General features: G+C 37.5%; 1 protein-coding gene across 1 annotated transcript in view; it reads right to left on the bottom strand.

Moving 5' to 3' along the window:
- PIK3C2G (phosphatidylinositol-4-phosphate 3-kinase catalytic subunit type 2 gamma) overlaps positions 1-17503 on the bottom strand; it is a 392208-nt gene that overhangs the window by 79452 nt on the left and 295253 nt on the right. The window contains 1 exon segment of the mRNA XM_077170217.1: positions 16603-16712. Coding sequence (XP_077026332.1) covers positions 16603-16712 — 110 coding nt within the window.

The raw sequence follows: 17503 nt of genomic DNA, 5'->3' as shown, positions 1-17503 counted from the left end.
TTGTCATTTTCTGTTTTGTTGATAATGGCCATTCTGGTGGGTGTGAGATGATATCTCATTGTGGTTTTGATTTGCATTTCTCTAATGGCCAGGGACATTGAGCATCTTTTCATGTGCCTTTTGGCCATTTGTATTTCCTCTTTTGAGAGGTGTCTGTTCAAGTCTTTTTCCCATTTTATAATTGGGTTGGCTGTCTTTTTGTTGTTGAGTTGAACAATCTCTTTATAAATTCTGGATACTAGACCTTTATCTGATATGTCGTTTCCGAACATTGTCTCCCATTGTGTAGGCTGTCTTTCTACTTTCTTGATGAAGTTCTTTGATGCACAAAAGTGTTTAATTTTGAGGAACTCCCATTTATTTCTTTGTTTCTTCAGTGCTCTTGGTTTAGGTTTAAGGTCCATAAAACCACCTCCAATTGTAAGTTTCATAAGATATCTCCCTACATTTTCCTCTAACTTTTTTGTGGTCTTAGACCTAATATTTAGATTTTTGATCCATTTTGAGTTAACTTTTGTATAGGGTGTGAGATACGGGTCCTCTTTCATTCTTTTGCATATGGATATCCAGTTCTCTAGGCACCATTTATTGAAGAGACTGTTCTGTCCCAGGTGAATTGGCTTGACTGCCTTATCAAAGATCAAATGTCCATAGATGAGAGGGTCTATTTCTGAGCACTCTATTCGATTCCATTGGTCGATATATCTATCTTTATGCCAGTACCATGCTGTTTTGACCACTGGCTTCATAATATGCCTTAAAGTCAGGCAGCATGAGACCTCCAGCTTCGTTTTTTTTCCTCAAGATACTTTTAGTGATTTGGGGCACCCTGCCCTTCCAGATAAATTTGCTTATTGGTTTTTCTATTTCTGAAAAATAAGTTGTTGGGATTTTGATTGGTATTGCATTGAATCTGTAAATCAATTTAGGTAGAATTGACATCTTAACTATATTTAGTCTTCCAATCCATGAACACGGTATGCCCTTCCATCATTTAGGTCTTCTGTGATTTCTTTTAACAGTTTTTTGTAGTTTTCTTTGTATAGGTCTTTTGTCTCTTTAGTTAAATTTATTCCTAAGTATTTTATTCTTTTAGTTGCAATTGTAAATGGAATTCGTTTCTTGATTCACCTTCAGCTTGTTCACTGCTAGTGTATAGAAACACTACAGATTTTTTAATGTTGATCTTGTAACCTGCTACTTTGGTGTACTCATTTATTAGCTCTAGTAGTTTTGCTGTGGATTTTTCCGGGTTTTCGACGTATAGTATCATATCGTCTGCAAACAGTGATAGTTTTACTTCTTCCTTTCCAATTTTGATGCCTTGTATTTCTTTTTCTTGCCTAATTGCTCTGGCTAGAACCTCCAACACGATGTTGAATAGCAGTGGTGATAATGGACATCCTTGTCTTGTTCCTGATCTTAGGGGGAAAGTTTTCAATTTTCCCCATTGAGGATGATATTAGCTGTAGGTTTTTCATATATTCCCTCTATCATTTTAAGGAGGTTCCCTTGTATTCCTATCTTTTGAAGTGTTTTCAACAGGAAAGGATGTTGAATCTTGTCAAATGCCTTCTCTGCATCAATTGAGATGATCATGTGATTTTTCTGCTTTGATTTGTTGATATGGTGTATTACATTAATTGATTTTCTTATGTTGAACCATCCTTGCATACCTGGGATGAATCCTACTTGGTCATGATGTATAATTCTTTTAATGTGTTGCTGGATTCGATTTGCTAGAATTTTATTGAGGATTTTTGCATCTATATTCATTAGAGAGATTGGTTTGTAGTTTTCTTTTTTTGTAATATCTTTGCCTGGTTTTGGTATGAGGGTGATGTTGGCTTCATAGAATGAATTAGGTAGCTTTCCCTCCACTTCAATTTTTTTGAAGAGTTTGAGGAGAGTTGGTACTAATTCTTTTGGAATGTTTGGTAGAATTCACATGTGAAGCCATCTGGTCCTGGACTTTTCTTTTTGGGAAGCTTTTGAATGACTGATTCAATTTCTTTACTTGTGATTGGTTGTTGAGGTCATCTATTTCTTCTTGAGTCAAAGTTGGTTGTTCATGCCTTTCTAGGAACTTGTCCATTTCATCTACATTGTTGTATTTATTAACATAGAGTTGTTCATAGTATCCTGTTATTATCTCCTTTATTTCTGTGAGGTCAGTGGTTATGTCTCCTCTTCCATTTCTGATCCTATTTATTTGCATCCTCTCTCTTCTTCTTTTTTCAATCTTGCTAAGGGCCCATCAATCTTGTTGATTTTCTCATAGAACCAACTTCAGGTCTTATTTATTTTTTCTATTGTTTTCATGTTTTCAATTTCATTTATTTTTGCTCTAATCTTTGTTATTTCTTTCCTTTTGCTTGCTTTGGGGTTAGTTTGCTGTTCTTTCTCCAGTTCTTCCAAGTGGACAGTTAATTCCCAAATTTCTGCCTTTTCTTCTTTTTTGATGTAGGCATTTAGGGCAATAAATTTCCCTCTTAGCACTGCCTTTACTGCGTCCCATAGGTTTTGATATGTTGTGTTTTCATTTTCATTCGCCTCAAGATATTTACTAATTTCTCTTATAATTTCTTCCTTGACCCACTGGTTGTTTAAGAGTGTGTTGTTGAGCCTCCACATATTTGTGAATTTTCTGGCACTCTGCCTATTGTTGATTTCCAACTTCATTCCTTTATGATCTGAGAAAGTGTTTTGTATGATTTCAATCTTTTTAAATTTGCTGAGACTTGCTTTGTGATCCAGCATATGGTCTATCTTTGAGAATGATCCATGAGCACTTGAGAAAAAGGTATATTCTGCTGTTGTGTGGTGTAATGTCCTATAAATGTCTGTTAAGTCTAGCTCATTTATTGTAATATTCAAATTCTCTGTTTCTTTATTGATCCTCTGTCTAGATGTTCTGTCCATTGATGAGAGTGGTGAATTGAAGTCTCCAACTATTATGGTAGATGCGTCTATTTCCCTTTTCAGTATTTGTAGTGTATTCCTCACGTATTTTGGCGCATTCTGATTCGGTGCATAAATATTTATGATTGTTATGTTTTCTTGTTTAATTGTTCCTTTTATTAGTAGATGGTATCCTTCTTTGTCTCTTTTAACTGTTTTACATTTGAAGTCTAATTTGTTGGATCTTAGTATAGCTACTCCTGCTCTTTTCTGGTTGTTATTTGCATGAAATATCTTTTCCCAAACTTTTACTTTCAACCTATGTTTATCTTTGGGTCTAAGATGTGTTTCCTGTAGACAGCATACAGAAGGATCCTCTTTTTTAATCCATTCTGCCAGTCTATGTCTTTTGATTAGGGAGTTCAATCTATTAACATTTAGTGTTATTACTGTTTGGGTAATACTTTCCTCTACCATTTTCCCTTTTGTATTATATATATCATATCTGATTTTCCTTCTTTCTACACTCTTCTGCACACCTCTCTCTTCTGTCTTTTCGTATCTTACTCTAGTGCTCCCTTTAGTATTTCTTGCAGAGCTGGTCTCTTGGTCACAAATTCTCTCAGTGACTTTTTGTCTGAAAATGTTTTAATTTCTTCATTTTTGAAGGACAATTTTTCTGGATATAGAAATCTTGGTTGGCAGTTTTTCTCTTTTAGTAATTTAAATATATCATCCCATTGTCTTCTTGCCTCCATGGTTTCTGCTGAGAAATATACACATAGTCTTATTGGGTTTCCCTTGTATATGATGGATTGTTTTTCTCTTGCTGCTTTCAAGATCCTCTCTTTCTCTTTGACCTCTGACATTCTAACTAGTAAGTGTCTTGGAGAACGCCGATTTGGATCTATTCTCTTTGGGGTGCGCTGCACTTCTTGGATCTGTAATTTTAGGTCTTTCATAAGAGTTGGGAAATTATCAGTGATAATTTATTCCATTAGTTTTTCTCCTCCTTTTCCCTTCTCTTCTCCTTCTGGGACACCCACAATACGTATATTTGTGTGCTTCATATTATCATTCAATTCCCTGAGCCCCTGCTCAAATTTTTCCATTCTTTTCCCTATAGTTTCTGTTTCTTTTTGGATTTCAGATGTTCCATCCTCCAGTTCACTAATTCTAACCTCTGTCTCTTGAAATCTACCATTGTAGGTTTCCATTGTTTTTTCATCTCTTCTACTGTATATTTCATTCCCATAAGTTCTGTGATTTGTTTTTTCAGACTTTCCATTTCTTCTTTTTGTTCATTCCTTGCCTTCTTCATGTCCTCCCTCAATTTATTGATTTGGTTTTTGAAGAGGTTTTCCATTTCTGTTCGTATATTCAGCATTAGTTGTCTCAGCTCCTGTATCTCATTTGAACAATTCATTTGTTCCTTTGACTGGGCCATATCTTCAATTTTCTTGGTGTGATTTGTTATTTTTTGCTGATGTCTGGACATTTAATCAGATTTCCCTGAGTGTGAGACCCAGCAGGTTGAAAGATTTTCCTGTGAAGTCTCTGGACTCTGTTTTTTTATCCTGCCCAGTAGGTGGTGCTTGTCTGTTTGCGGGTCCCACCAGCAAAAGATGTTGTGGCTCCTTTATTAATGCCACTATTGGTGTTTGGTTGGACCCAGTCCCTGCCACTGTCGGAAACTCCCTCCTTTCACTCTGGACAGCTGCCTATGGGGGAGGCGCGCCGGTCGCTGGCCGCCGTGGCCCGGGGAACTCGCCACCATACCAGAAAGCCGCCTGTGGGGGAGGGACACCGGTCGCCAGCTGCTGCGGCCTGGGGAGCTCACTGATCCGAGACCCGCTGCTGGACCGGGAAGCCACCCGCGGGGGAGGGGTGCCAGTTGCCAGCTGCCACGGCTTGGGGAGCCCGCTGATCTGAGACTCATAGCTGGTCCAGGAAGCTGCCCGTGAAACAGGGGCGCCGGCCGCCGCGGCTTGGGAAACTTGCCTCTCTGAGACTCTCAACCGGCCGGGAAGAAGGGAGGGAGGAGCTCCGGCCGCCAGCTGCCGCAGCCCGGGGAAGCGCGCGCCACTCGGGGATCTCACTGCAGCAGAGTCTCGCAGTCGGTCTAGCCAGTCCAGACTGGGGTATGCTGTGTGTCCGTTCCCTGCCGTGGCCCCAGGAGCTGTTCTGCACTGTTTCTGGTCACCTAGTAGTTGCTCTGGAGGAGGAACTAAGACACACGTACCTTACTAAGCCGCCATCTTGGCCCCCTTTCCCCAAAGATATGATTCTTACATAAAGAGTGTTTAAGCGTAGGGTACAGGAGGAAAACTGCTATTGCATGCTATGAGCTATGTTCAAAAGAAAACCATCAGCATACCACAGCAACAGCAGAGATAAATAATGGGGGGGAGGGACAAGAGTTAAGAGGAGATTTAGATTTCCTATTTGGTGAGGGTATGTTTATTGGGTTTCTGTCTCTTGAGAATAATGAAATTATCTAAAATTGAAAATGTTGATGGATTGTGGACTTTGGGCCTTCTACATGATGCCCGATGAATGCAGGTGGCTTAAGGATGCACTAATGGAAAAGTAGATTGTTGAACGATGGTGTATACTTATGAATGAAGGTTGTGCTGCTACAAAAAGGAACAATGTCATGAGGCATGCAACGATGTGAATGAATATGTGGAACATTTAGTGAGACAAAATAAGCCAGAAACAAAAGAACAACAATGGTATGATCCCCTTTAGAAAATGCTTATAAGAAAATAGGGGCCTAGATTGTAAGCTTTTAGAACAGACATATTAAGTCTGGAGTGGTGATTATTATTTCTGAATTTTGAGAAGTGGTTTTATATGTATAACCTGATCTTTAGAGATAAGAATGAAGCTGAACAGGTTGGGGTTAAAGTAATTCAGAACATGGGGGTAAGAAAGACAGTGTCTATATTTTAGAACCACACATACTCTTTGAGACCAGTGGAAGAAAGGTTTATTTGGTCTGGAACTGAAGTTTTCTATAGTACGTGATCTAATTAAATCTATCTGTATAGCTCATTTGAACAATTGAAACACAGGGAGCCCAGAATAAGAAAGCGGTCCTTTAATCTTGCATAGATTATTGTAATGCCTGGATACATCCTAGAGTATATAAAGCAGATAATCAAAAAGTATTGGCAAAGTCCCCTGAGGGAGGGGAGAAAGAATATGGAACTATTAAACCTTACCATCAGGGAATCCCCCGATACTGTGTCAAACTTTAGGGACACCCAAATCAATAGGCCATACCCTTGACCATGAGGCTTCACTCCTGTGAAGGTTATGTAGGTAGTGGAGAAGCTTAGACTAACTATATACATCCTTAAGAGTTACTTCTGGAGGATCTCTCTTGTTGCTCAAATGCAGCCTCAGTTTCTCTAAGCCCAACTCTGCAAGTGAAATCATTGCCCTCCCCACTATGTGGGACATTACATTCAGGGGTGAAAGTCTCCCTGGCGACATGGGAGATGACTCCCAGGGATGAATCCAGACCTGGCACTGTGGGATCAACAATTCCATCTGGACAAAAAGGGGGAAAAGAAGTATAATTAATAAAGTATCAGTGGCAGAGAGAGTTCAAATAGAGTCAAGAGGCTACTCTGGATGTTGCTCTTATGCAAGCTTCAGGTGGACCTTGCTACCTATCATAACCTGCCAAACCCCAGCCAGGACCATTTCAAACAATCCCAAAGAACACCTAGGGCAATATAATAAGACTCCACAAGAGTTCCATGCACTAGAGTAACTTTCCAGAAACCTACAACTTCCAGATGGGTCTCTGCTCCAGACAAGTCCTGAAACCTAAGCCGGCCTCACTAGAATATCACATAGTTCCATCTCCCTACCCCATATTACTAACAGGTCCTTCCAATATAAAAAATTTAGAATTACCATAGTGCAAACAACCCTAAAGAGAGGTATGGAAAGATCAAAGGCGCTGGTGAAATTATACATAGAAGATAGGACTTAACAAATGAATATGAACTTTGAATCATTAAATTGATATCTCTTTTAGTCTCCAGTATTTTAGAGTAGCTAGAAGTAAAAACCTAAAATTGTGGAATTGTAACCCATGTCAAACTCTGAAATACGTTCTACAACTAATTGTGGTGCTATGCTTAGAAATTTATAGCTTTTCTGTATGCATGTTATTTTTCACACATAAGAAGGAAAAAAGTTGATTATGATGATAAAAAAAAGTATTTAAGCCCTTTAGCCTCCTATATTCTGGAGTAGCTAGAAAGAAAAATATGAGAAGATTTTATGGTAGCTGTGGTAGCTAGACCCAGTTGTCAACATGGCCAGGTGAAGGCACCTAGTTCTGTTGCTGTGAACATGAGCCAATGGTACGTGAACCTCATCTGTTGCTGGTTACATCTGCAGTCGGCTAGGAGGCATGCCTGCTGCGATGAATGATGTTTGACTTAATTGGCTGGTGCTTAAATGAGAGAGTGCAATATAGAACAGCACTGGCAGCTCAGCCCAGGCCTTTTGAGATGCAGAAAGAGATCACCCAGGGGAAAGTGTTGGAACCCAGAGGCCTGGACAGAAGGCCAGCAGAGACCTTCCTGTGCCTTCCCACATAAGAAAGAACCTCAGTTGAAAGTTAGCTGCCTTTCCTCTGAAGAACTAACAAAATAAATCCCCTTTTATTAAAAGCCAATCCGTCTCTGGTGTGTTGCATTCTGGCAGCTAGCAAACTAGAACAGTAGTCCATGACAAACTCTGGAATCTGTCTTGTAATCACTTGTTGAAGAGTGCTTTGAAAGCTATTGCTTTTTATTTCTTTGCTTTGTATATATTTTATACTATACAATAAAACAAAGTTTAAAAAAGTAATCTTAAGGGAAAAAAATATGTAATAGCTATTTCTAGCAACTGGGGGACACAGTGCACAGAACCCCATGATAAGCATCACATTTCTCAAGCTTTAGGTCCTATCTCAAAAATGTACACAAATATTGCATACTACTTCATTATATATGTATCTTTTTACATAATGTAATTATTTTAAATTGCTTATCTTCAGAAACCGACACTACTTATCTTCAGAAACAACCTAGCTATTCATGTGTGAATGGCAATATAATCTATTAGTCTCATAAAATTGGCTTGAATTGAGGATCTCTGACAGCCCTTCCACTTCAGGTTCAGCATCTAAGCAGGATTTTTTTTCCCTCAATTTAAATATTACAATATATTTTGAACTCACATTTACATTAATATGACTACAAATGGCAAAATGTTCCCACTGTTTTATGAGGCACATCAGAATAACCATTGGGGAGATTGAGGGCAGGTTCTTAACGTAACACTTGTTGGAAATTTCAAAAAAATCATAGTTGAATTGAGAGTTCGAGTTGTTTTTATCATTTGGCAGTTTGAAAAAATACTTGTTTCACTGGTCAGTGTCTTTAATTGTTGCAGTGAAATATTTTTCCAAAGACCTTTTCTGTGAAGGAATTTGCATGAGAATGTTATTTTACCACTGACACTGTAATTTTATCATATATAAATGGAAGAAGAGTTTAGGTGGGTCACATTCCCCAAGAATAATGTCTTAATCCAATTTTCAAACTGCATTTTTATTGCAGTGGTTTTGGCATGTACTTTTTTCCCTTATTGTATTGTAGTTACTGACTGAGCATGTCCAGAGCTGCGAGTCCCTCTTAACCATCTAGGGAAAACATTGAATTAATACAACTTTGTCACCTTTGTTTTATTCTACGAAGAAAAACATATTTCTGCATTAGGTTGTAATCTCTGAATTATCTGACAAGCGCTTTCTCATATGTTAGCCTAAATCATCTAGGTAGTAAAATGTGCTAGCAAGATAATTCTTATTTTATTCCAAATTTATGCTGGAGCAATAAGTATTCAAACTCAACGTTTTAAATCAAAAAGTCTACCATTCCAAAGTGAATTCAATGGATAATGATTCCTGATGTATCCTGAGTGCACACAAAAAAATGTTCCTACTGTGCACATCTATTGAAAAAAATTCAAGATTGTCTAATATAGAAAAGAGCATCTGATGATTTTGGTTGCACATCTTTGTGACAATTTGTATTCACACATGGCTGAACATAGAATTCAAATTTATGTTCTAACTCTTCAAATAAAATATTTTATTTTATTAACACCTTAAAAGGATATGCCATGTTAATCCTTGTGGCTTTGATAGCATGGTAACTTAGTTTGAGACAACATGGTTCTAGGCATTTAGCCATTTTTCTTAACATGATCTTTCAACCAATCTGAAGACCCTAAGGTTAAAGAGAAGATTTATTTATCTGACATTATCAGGGTATTATGAATTCCATATAAAAGTTTTTTTCTCATATAATTTTGTATAATTATGTCCAGGGAAGAAGCACACATTATGCAAGAAAACAACCTTTTTCTATTCTGAGCTCACTTACTAATTCTGCCTGTGATATTAATATTTGGGAGCCCCAATTTCTTTATCTATAAAACATAATTGAAGCATAAACTGTGTTATTTTCCAGAATTGTTCAATTCAGATGAGGTAATATGCATAAGAAAATCTTTGAAAATTGAATTAATACTATGCAAATACTGTCTCGGAAAGCTAACAATCAAATAAACGAAGACATGAACCTATAGGCTACAAAAATTGTAGCAAACTACACATAGAGGGATATTAGGAAAAATATATGCACAGATTTATAGTTTTATGGAAACGGATTTGTGGTATACTCTTGAATTCCTATGAGATGTTATGTAGAGATTAGAATAAGAGACAACTTTAGAATTTCTTGTTTTCTTTTCTTTTCTTACTTCCTTTTGCTTCCCAATTTAGAAGCTGGCTTGAAAAAACCCTAAAGGTCTTTGCTGTTTTCCAAGTTGAAGTTTCAAGTTTTCAGAATTTACGCTATGAGGTCAGGGAATCTTATGTAAATGTCAGCATAGGCACGTCCCTGTGCATACAAACAAGAATTCCAGGCTCCATGGCCTTGTCTAAGAATAGGTGATTCTTACATCTTCTCATGGAGCCACCTTACAAAAACGACCAAACCAGAGCAAATGAAATGAGGCCACTAGCAAAGGGTTGATGCACTGGTCTTATTATCTACTAAGTAGTATCCAGTGAAATAGAGAAAATCAATACTGCTAAATAATTATATGGAAGGTAATAATCTTTGAAATATGAAACAAATATTTTAATATAGTTAATTATTTCAGACTGGAATATACCAATAATATGCAATGCAGGGGTCAGGAACCCCAGTCAGCATCAACCAATGCACAGAGCTATCGCGAAGATGGCTGATATTTTGAAACAGCACCATCTGGACCATTTATCTTTTTAAACTCAGTTCTGGCACTGTTTGTGGGTACATTAAACTTTTAAAATGCTTTTAACCGTTAGGCTGATAATCTCCTGAATAGTTAAATATATATATATATATATATTTTTAAAAAGCTTAATAGCAAAGGTGCATTGTGACTTGATATTTAGGCAAATTCTCTTTGAAACTTATAATTTTCAAAAACCATTGCAGAGGTTTACAACAGCAACCAAACTATATAACATCGGACTGAGTATGACAGGGCCATGCAAATTAGGAAGCACAGATATTATAAAGTTGTTATACCTGCAGTTTAAATAAAGGCGTCTATAAAGTTAATTTAATTCAGGTTCATTCTTATAATTAAACTTTAAAATGATGTGAGATTTTCACAACGAGGGGAAAAAATTCACTCATTTTAATTTGCTTTCCCTTTGAATCTGCCTTCTTAATTTGGGGAAAATTGGATGGCATATTTGTTAATTCCTATATGTTCTGCTTTATTTTCTTGGGAGTGTTTATTTCTGTCAGTATCAATGGTTAAGCTTAGGCAAAGAAAAATCTGACTGTTTTTTGTAGAAGTACAATGATCCATGATGTGACAATCTGCAAAGTATTAAAAAAGTACCAAGAAAATTTAATGATAAAAGAACCCAGAGATCAGCATCCCTGTCCAATTTTGAACATAAGCTAGATTCAAAAGCACTGAGCTACGTTGTGAGTTATCTGAAGATGAAGAGTCTTATCTTACCTTGTAGTCATAAGATATAAAGAAGGAGGAAGGAGAGAAATGCTGGCAGTTTTTGGTATTGGGTCTGCAAACTCTCAGTAGCTCAGGGACTCTGGCTCCTGTGCCAATAATGTGGAATCCAGGTGGGTCTTTCTGGGTGTCATCAACATTCCCAGCTTCTTGAAAGCTGTACTTGGACAGTCATTGTGCCTGCTCTGCCCAATGTCCCATTCTGTTCACTCTACAGCTCAAAGTTCAGAGAAGAAACTCTTGGCTGTTCATTGTGAAGGGGTGGCCACTGATAGGAATAAAGATGGGCAGCTGAGTCCATGGCAGCCTCATATATAGTACCCTAACTAATGGGGACAGTGGCACTAGTCAAGCCAATTAGAATTCCAATTCTCTCTGGAATTTAGAGAAGATGGCCCACTAGGCAATGAGGAGAACATGTTAGTAAGTGAGTGGCAGATTAGAAGGTGCAAATTTCTGCTAGAAAAAAAAATCCAGGCCCTATTGGTTTCTGGGAATTTTCCACTTCCAGTTTGTGTCCATGTATATCCTTTATCCTGTGGATACCAGAGAAAATCTCTGGTTCTTGCCACCAAAATATTTGACTAATGTAACCTTTTTTTTTTTTTTGGAAGTTGGGTTTTGTTTTGCTTCAAGCTGGCTTGTCTTATCTGAAGTGCAGGAGACCTTATACTTATTAAACCATGGGATCTGTGTGGCAGACCAAATGGTATTTCTGAGACTACTTGGAAAATTTTCTCTCACATTTATGGAGGAGGAAATGGATGAAGTGAAAAGCACAATCAGTGTGGGAGTGGAGGTAGGTGGGACATTTACACTTAATGATCCTAGTCTGGCCTGTGAAGTAGGTTATCTGTTTCTAAGGACAGCTAAGCTGAAGTTTGAGAGTGATTGAAAATTCTGAAATAACCCATTTGGACAGCATTTTAATGGATGGTTGGCTCTGTTGCCTAGCAGTGAGCTCGGCAGAGATACCACAGGAGAGTATCAATTTACAGGCAACTGAGTCATGATACTTTCTTGATTCTTATTGAACAGCTCTCAGCTGTAAAGGGATTGGAAGAGAAAAAGCAAATAAATGGACAGAGGAGTTGCTAAAAATGTGAAAAAACTTTGTAGCCAGCTAACCAGTTTTATTTTCATTTTTTTCTTAATACCATTAATAGCAATACAATTTTAATGCCACACAGCATACAACATCCCATGAGGCTCTTATGATCAGCATTTAACCCAGAATAAGTATGACCAGGAGCGAGGCAGGATCCTGGGTTGCTCACAAATAGAGTATGCCCTCTGAGAGACAGGAAAAGCCATTTCTTTCTTTCAAGTCTCATATAGGGTCAAGAGAGGTGGCCTCAGTGCTAATTTTGTCCTCAGGACTAGGGCCCCTAAGGCAGTCACACATGCTTATGTCTCAGATGGCTTAGTTTTCACTCATGATGCATGTCAGTGAGCTTGGCAGAGGGGGTGCAGGTGGAGTGGGGGGATTGTTAATTTTTTGCTTATTTTTATCTGTAACTTAGTGGTTAGACCAGAAAAAAAAAAGTAGCATAAAACACTTTAGCCTGTCAGAACAAAGAAAACAAAGAGTTCAACTACACAAGAGACTCTCATGAAAACAGAGTTAATGACACTCATTTTAGCACCAAGATGGACGCGGGATGTATTACAGAGCTCAATTTCTATTTTGGTGAATTATGTAGCATGAGATCTAAACATCAACTACCTCCTTCTTAAGCTTTCGGATCCATATGATGTCCGAGAATGCATCAAGTAAAACAACATTATTTGCAAAGAAAAGTAAACAAATATACTTACATTTTAGCATGTATTTGAATGACCTGTGTCATGTCACTTAAAGCTTCATCATTGCTTTTCATTAACTTAGGTTGCTTTTATAAATTCACTCTGTTTATTGTTTAAATATAATGAAGGGAGAATTGGTTCTGGAAACATAAACATCTAAATAATAGTGATCTTTTCAGAAGTAACTTTTTTGAATGATAAAGAATCACAGTTATAATCAAGTGAATATTTCTCGAACCTCTATTATACGTTCTTCACAGTGCTGGCTGGAATGTGTGATAGCCACAAAACTTGAAAAATGCTGATCAAGGAACTTAGAGAAAAGATGCAAAGACAAGTTAAATACTTATTATATCATATCTAAAAATAAAGGTACGTAATTGAGACTTCAGGATAAAAAATTACTGAGAAAGACTCTTGGAGGTTAAAGAGAGCATGCCTCATGAGAGATTTCTCTGAGGGGAAAAGGGAACAGAAATAGAGAGGCTTGAGGCATTCAAGAGTAAGTCAAAACAGCGAAAGAAAGGAAGGGGGTTGCTGGTGAGGGCACAGGTCAAACGGTGCTTCAGGGGTCTCCCAGGGCATCAAAGTAGATCCCACAGCAAGCACTGGGGGTGGTATGGAGGTGAGAGTTCTGGGAAAGGGCTTCTGTCCTATGCTGAGGCTTGGGGTATTCAGGACATGAAGAATATTGTCTAAGAAAGGGTGAAATGCTATACCTTGAGAAAACTGTGCTTCAAATTATGGGGGTCTTTGTATGGAAGAGGTGCTATTGAGATCCCATACTCTGCAGCATGGCCACCTGGACTTAAATCTTGGCGCTGGCTCTTGCTGGCTATGTCCTTTGGCAAATTGCTAAACTTCTCTGGGGCCTCAATTTCCTACCTAAAAATGTGGGTGAAAATCATGATTTTTTTCATAAGGTTGTTTTGACAATTATATAAGCAACTATGCGGAAAACTCTTCGAACAGGGCTTGACACATAAGAAGCAATGTACTAAATATTAGCCAGCACTGTACATATGCCTTTTATATTCTTAATGCATAAGTAACTAAATTGTATTTTATATTAATTAAATTGTTTAACATATTTTAAGGGAAATTGGTTTTGTTTCACATTCAAATATTCTCGGAAGTGGTAATATAATCCTTGCTTTACCTGGGAGAAATTGACTTAACCAATTTATTAAGGAGATATTCAGGACTGTGTAATTAGGCACAAAATGTTATATATTCTGTAAAATTATGGAAGAAAAGAAGATCAGTGGTACTGGAATAGTTAGTATTGTTTTCTGGAGGAGGTACTAGTTGTTCAGGGTTTCAAGGGATGAACAGGATTAAAAAGTTGGATCAGATGCCCCACCTATTCTAGGATATTATGATTCCATGGGTGGGTTCCTAGTGAGGTTTGAAATGTGAGTTAAATAGAAAAAGCAGGAATGAATGTACAAAGAGTTTTCCTGAGACAATGATCCTGTCCATAAAATAATTTATTTTGATATAATGGAGGGTGGTGGTGGATAAACCTTGATAGAGACAATGAGATTATGAAACCCTACAAAGCAAGAGGTACGAAATGGAAAGTCAGGCAAGTTATTGAACTAAGGAACGATGTCCTCTACTTAGATGACTAGATGACTTTAAGTCTACATTGGAGAACAAGCTCTTTATCACAGAGTTGTAGTAAGTTCAACAGAAAATACACTATCATATCTGCAAGTGGAAAAGATTGGTTCACTGCCAGGAGGGTACTGACTTTGGTTCTACTCCCCACATCATTAGTTCATGTCCTCTTGAATGATGGGAAGGGGGGATGAGTCACCCTGTGCAAGCTTACCCATATCAAAGACCGTGCCCTGTAAAAGTAGGCTGTGCCAAATGAAGTAAGGGCAGGATAGGCCTCTGGCAGGTGAATAACATCTATTTTTCTGATGGCTAGGGCATGAAAGACCTTTTTTTTTTCATCAAGTCAATTATATTTTTTTCCCTTTTTTAAGTGGTAGGAGGGACTATTACAAACTGCAGCACTGTCCAAGCAATGGGACATCTTGAACCCATTCTCTATAGCCTGACCCTGGTTTCCCTCCCCCACTCTTTCTGATCATGTGCTCTTCCCACTACCCCCTTCCCACCTCAGATCCCCTCTAGAAGGTAGAGCCTGAGGGGGCCATGTGGATCCAATCACTTTGGACTGAGTTAATTGGATCAAAGGTGAGCAATGAGAGAGAAGGACTGTAAACTGATAATGAGCTTCCTGGAATTGCCTTGAACTCTGAAGGAACTTCCAAGCTCTGGAAGCTAGGCTATTAGCCTTTCCCTGGATTTTCTCATATAAGTTCATCCCTTCCAATTAGGTAACTTTAGAGTTTCTGTTCCTTAAAACCAAAGGTCTATAAAATGTACCTAAGTCTTCAAGCTAGTGTCTGTGGCCACAGTCAGTTGTCAACTACTATTTGCATTTTTTGTTAGCACACATAAACTACGGCTGCTCCCAGAGGTACCTGTACAATTAAAGGGCCTTTTTTCAAGACTCAACAAAACTACCAGATTCCCCTGATCAATTTCTAACGGTAGAACTTCAGAAACAAACCAGGTGGCAGGAAGGTATATTTTTAATACCAGCTCTGCCTGATGTTCCTTAATCATATCACATAGTTTCCAATATTAGATGCAGGAAAAACTGGGACCAGGAGGAACAAAAGACCTGGGCTCTAGTCTGAGCTCTGTTTCTTGTTACTTTTCTTAATTGTAGACAAGACCCTTAGTTCTCTAGATCTCAGTTTCATCGTTTTCATGTTTACTATGAGAATAAATAAAAACTCTTCCAGCTTTAATATTCTGTGATTCTGTCACAACCTGTCAATTAAAGTTTCTGAAGCAGAGGTCCCTTGGAGAAATGAAATTCTCCAGGTGTTTAGAACCACTTCCCCATGAATCCTCCCTATAACCCTATACATTCTGGAAGTGAGTGTGAAAGGTTTTATTATAATTATCATTGCATTCAAAGGACAAAAAATACATTCTGTGTTTTTATAATCTGTGTTCACACATTTCCAGTTTAAGTTACTGGAAAAATTAAAAATGATACTCACATAAGATTCAATGTTAAAGAGTTATAGAAAGAATGTTGAATCTCTCTACTGACACTGTTTACTAGATTAGTAATTATGGCTAGCATGTATTGCACACCTAAAAAATGCTCAGTATTTAGCAACTATGATGTATATTCTAAAAGGGAAGTTCAAAAGAATCACATAACTTAAAATATACCCACAAATTTGACAATGATTTGGGCCTGTGGATAGTCACTGTATTCTGCCAAGACTCTTATGTTGCTATATACTAGTGTTTCCCTAGATTTGCTTAATAAAAAAAGAATAGATTAAAATAGGTGACAAGTCTTTGACCAAATATTCCAATATTTGTATTGTCTTACAGATGAAAGTTGTGAGTCCAGATCTCATCATAAATCTCTTACTATAAATTGTTTTTCTGCACATAGTTCAAGTACAACAGCTGATTTATTTATGTCAGTCTCTGCTCTCTTCAATGACCTCTTATTGAGCAATCTGTTAGATGAAGAGGCTGGTTAGCAAGCAATAACATGCCACAGAAACACTGACTAAAGCCTTTTGCTAGGCATTCATATTTCTTCCTTTCCACCCCTTGGAAAGGAAGACACAAGCTGATTCTAGAAATGGGAGTTTTATAACAATGACCTGTCATCTCAAAATCATCTCAAATGTGAAATATACACACGTGCACAGTCACAGTTAATCTTACTTGGTAAAATGACTCGTTGCTTCCAGATCTGTGTCTTGTGGACGAAGGTTATCATACACATATTTCAGGTCTTGTATTCCGCTTAGCTCAGGCAATCCTGCATGGAGCATCTTAACAAATCAAAAACAAACAAACAAAAAACCCCAGCAGAATAAATGCAGATAAAATCAGGCTTACTTGGATAATTCTATGAACAGAAATTTAAACAAATCTGCATATGAAAGCTTTTTGGTTGGTAAACATGAATGAAGATAAGTTAATGTTTTCTACCTCTTCATAATTACTACTAGAAGCCACAATAATAATCATAAAAATTACAGCCACTATAATTTTCAAGGTGCTTGCAGGTTAATTATTCAATCTGATCTTATCATAAAACCCATGCAATAAGCAAAATAGTATTCTCATCCTGTCTACTTTGTAGAAGAGGAATATACAGAATGGGGCAGTAGAAATAATAAAAGCCCTAACGTCAGAATTTCTGGATCCACCATTTAAAATCTGTGTCATCTTGAGAAAATCTCTTAACCTCTTTGAACTCTGTTTTCTCATTTCTGAAGTAAATATGTTCTAGGGGCATGAAATGGCTAATGCATGAGAAAGAGCTTTAAACATTATGAATTATTATGCAAAAATTGGATATCAATAACCATTTTAATGAGCAAAAGTTAATCCCCAAACCACCACCATAAATAATGTGTCTAGGTCAAATGGTGTATAAGCACAGTATATAAAACCCATGTTTCTGGTTCTTAATCTTGCGTTCTTTCATGACTTCATGACTCACATTATAAAGAACATAGTTTTTCCTAGTTAAGCAGTGATAGCATTTATTAAAGCACTGAAATAATTAAGATGAAACTGTGCAAAGGCCCAGGTATTTTTTCTGCCATCCTTCCAG

Source organism: Tamandua tetradactyla, chromosome 7 (genome assembly GCF_023851605.1).
Source record: "Tamandua tetradactyla isolate mTamTet1 chromosome 7, mTamTet1.pri, whole genome shotgun sequence".
NCBI classification, from domain to species: Eukaryota; Metazoa; Chordata; class Mammalia; order Pilosa; family Myrmecophagidae; genus Tamandua; species Tamandua tetradactyla.
The sequence above is the reverse complement of the archived record's forward strand: the minus strand, read 5'-3'. Positions and strand labels throughout refer to the sequence as shown.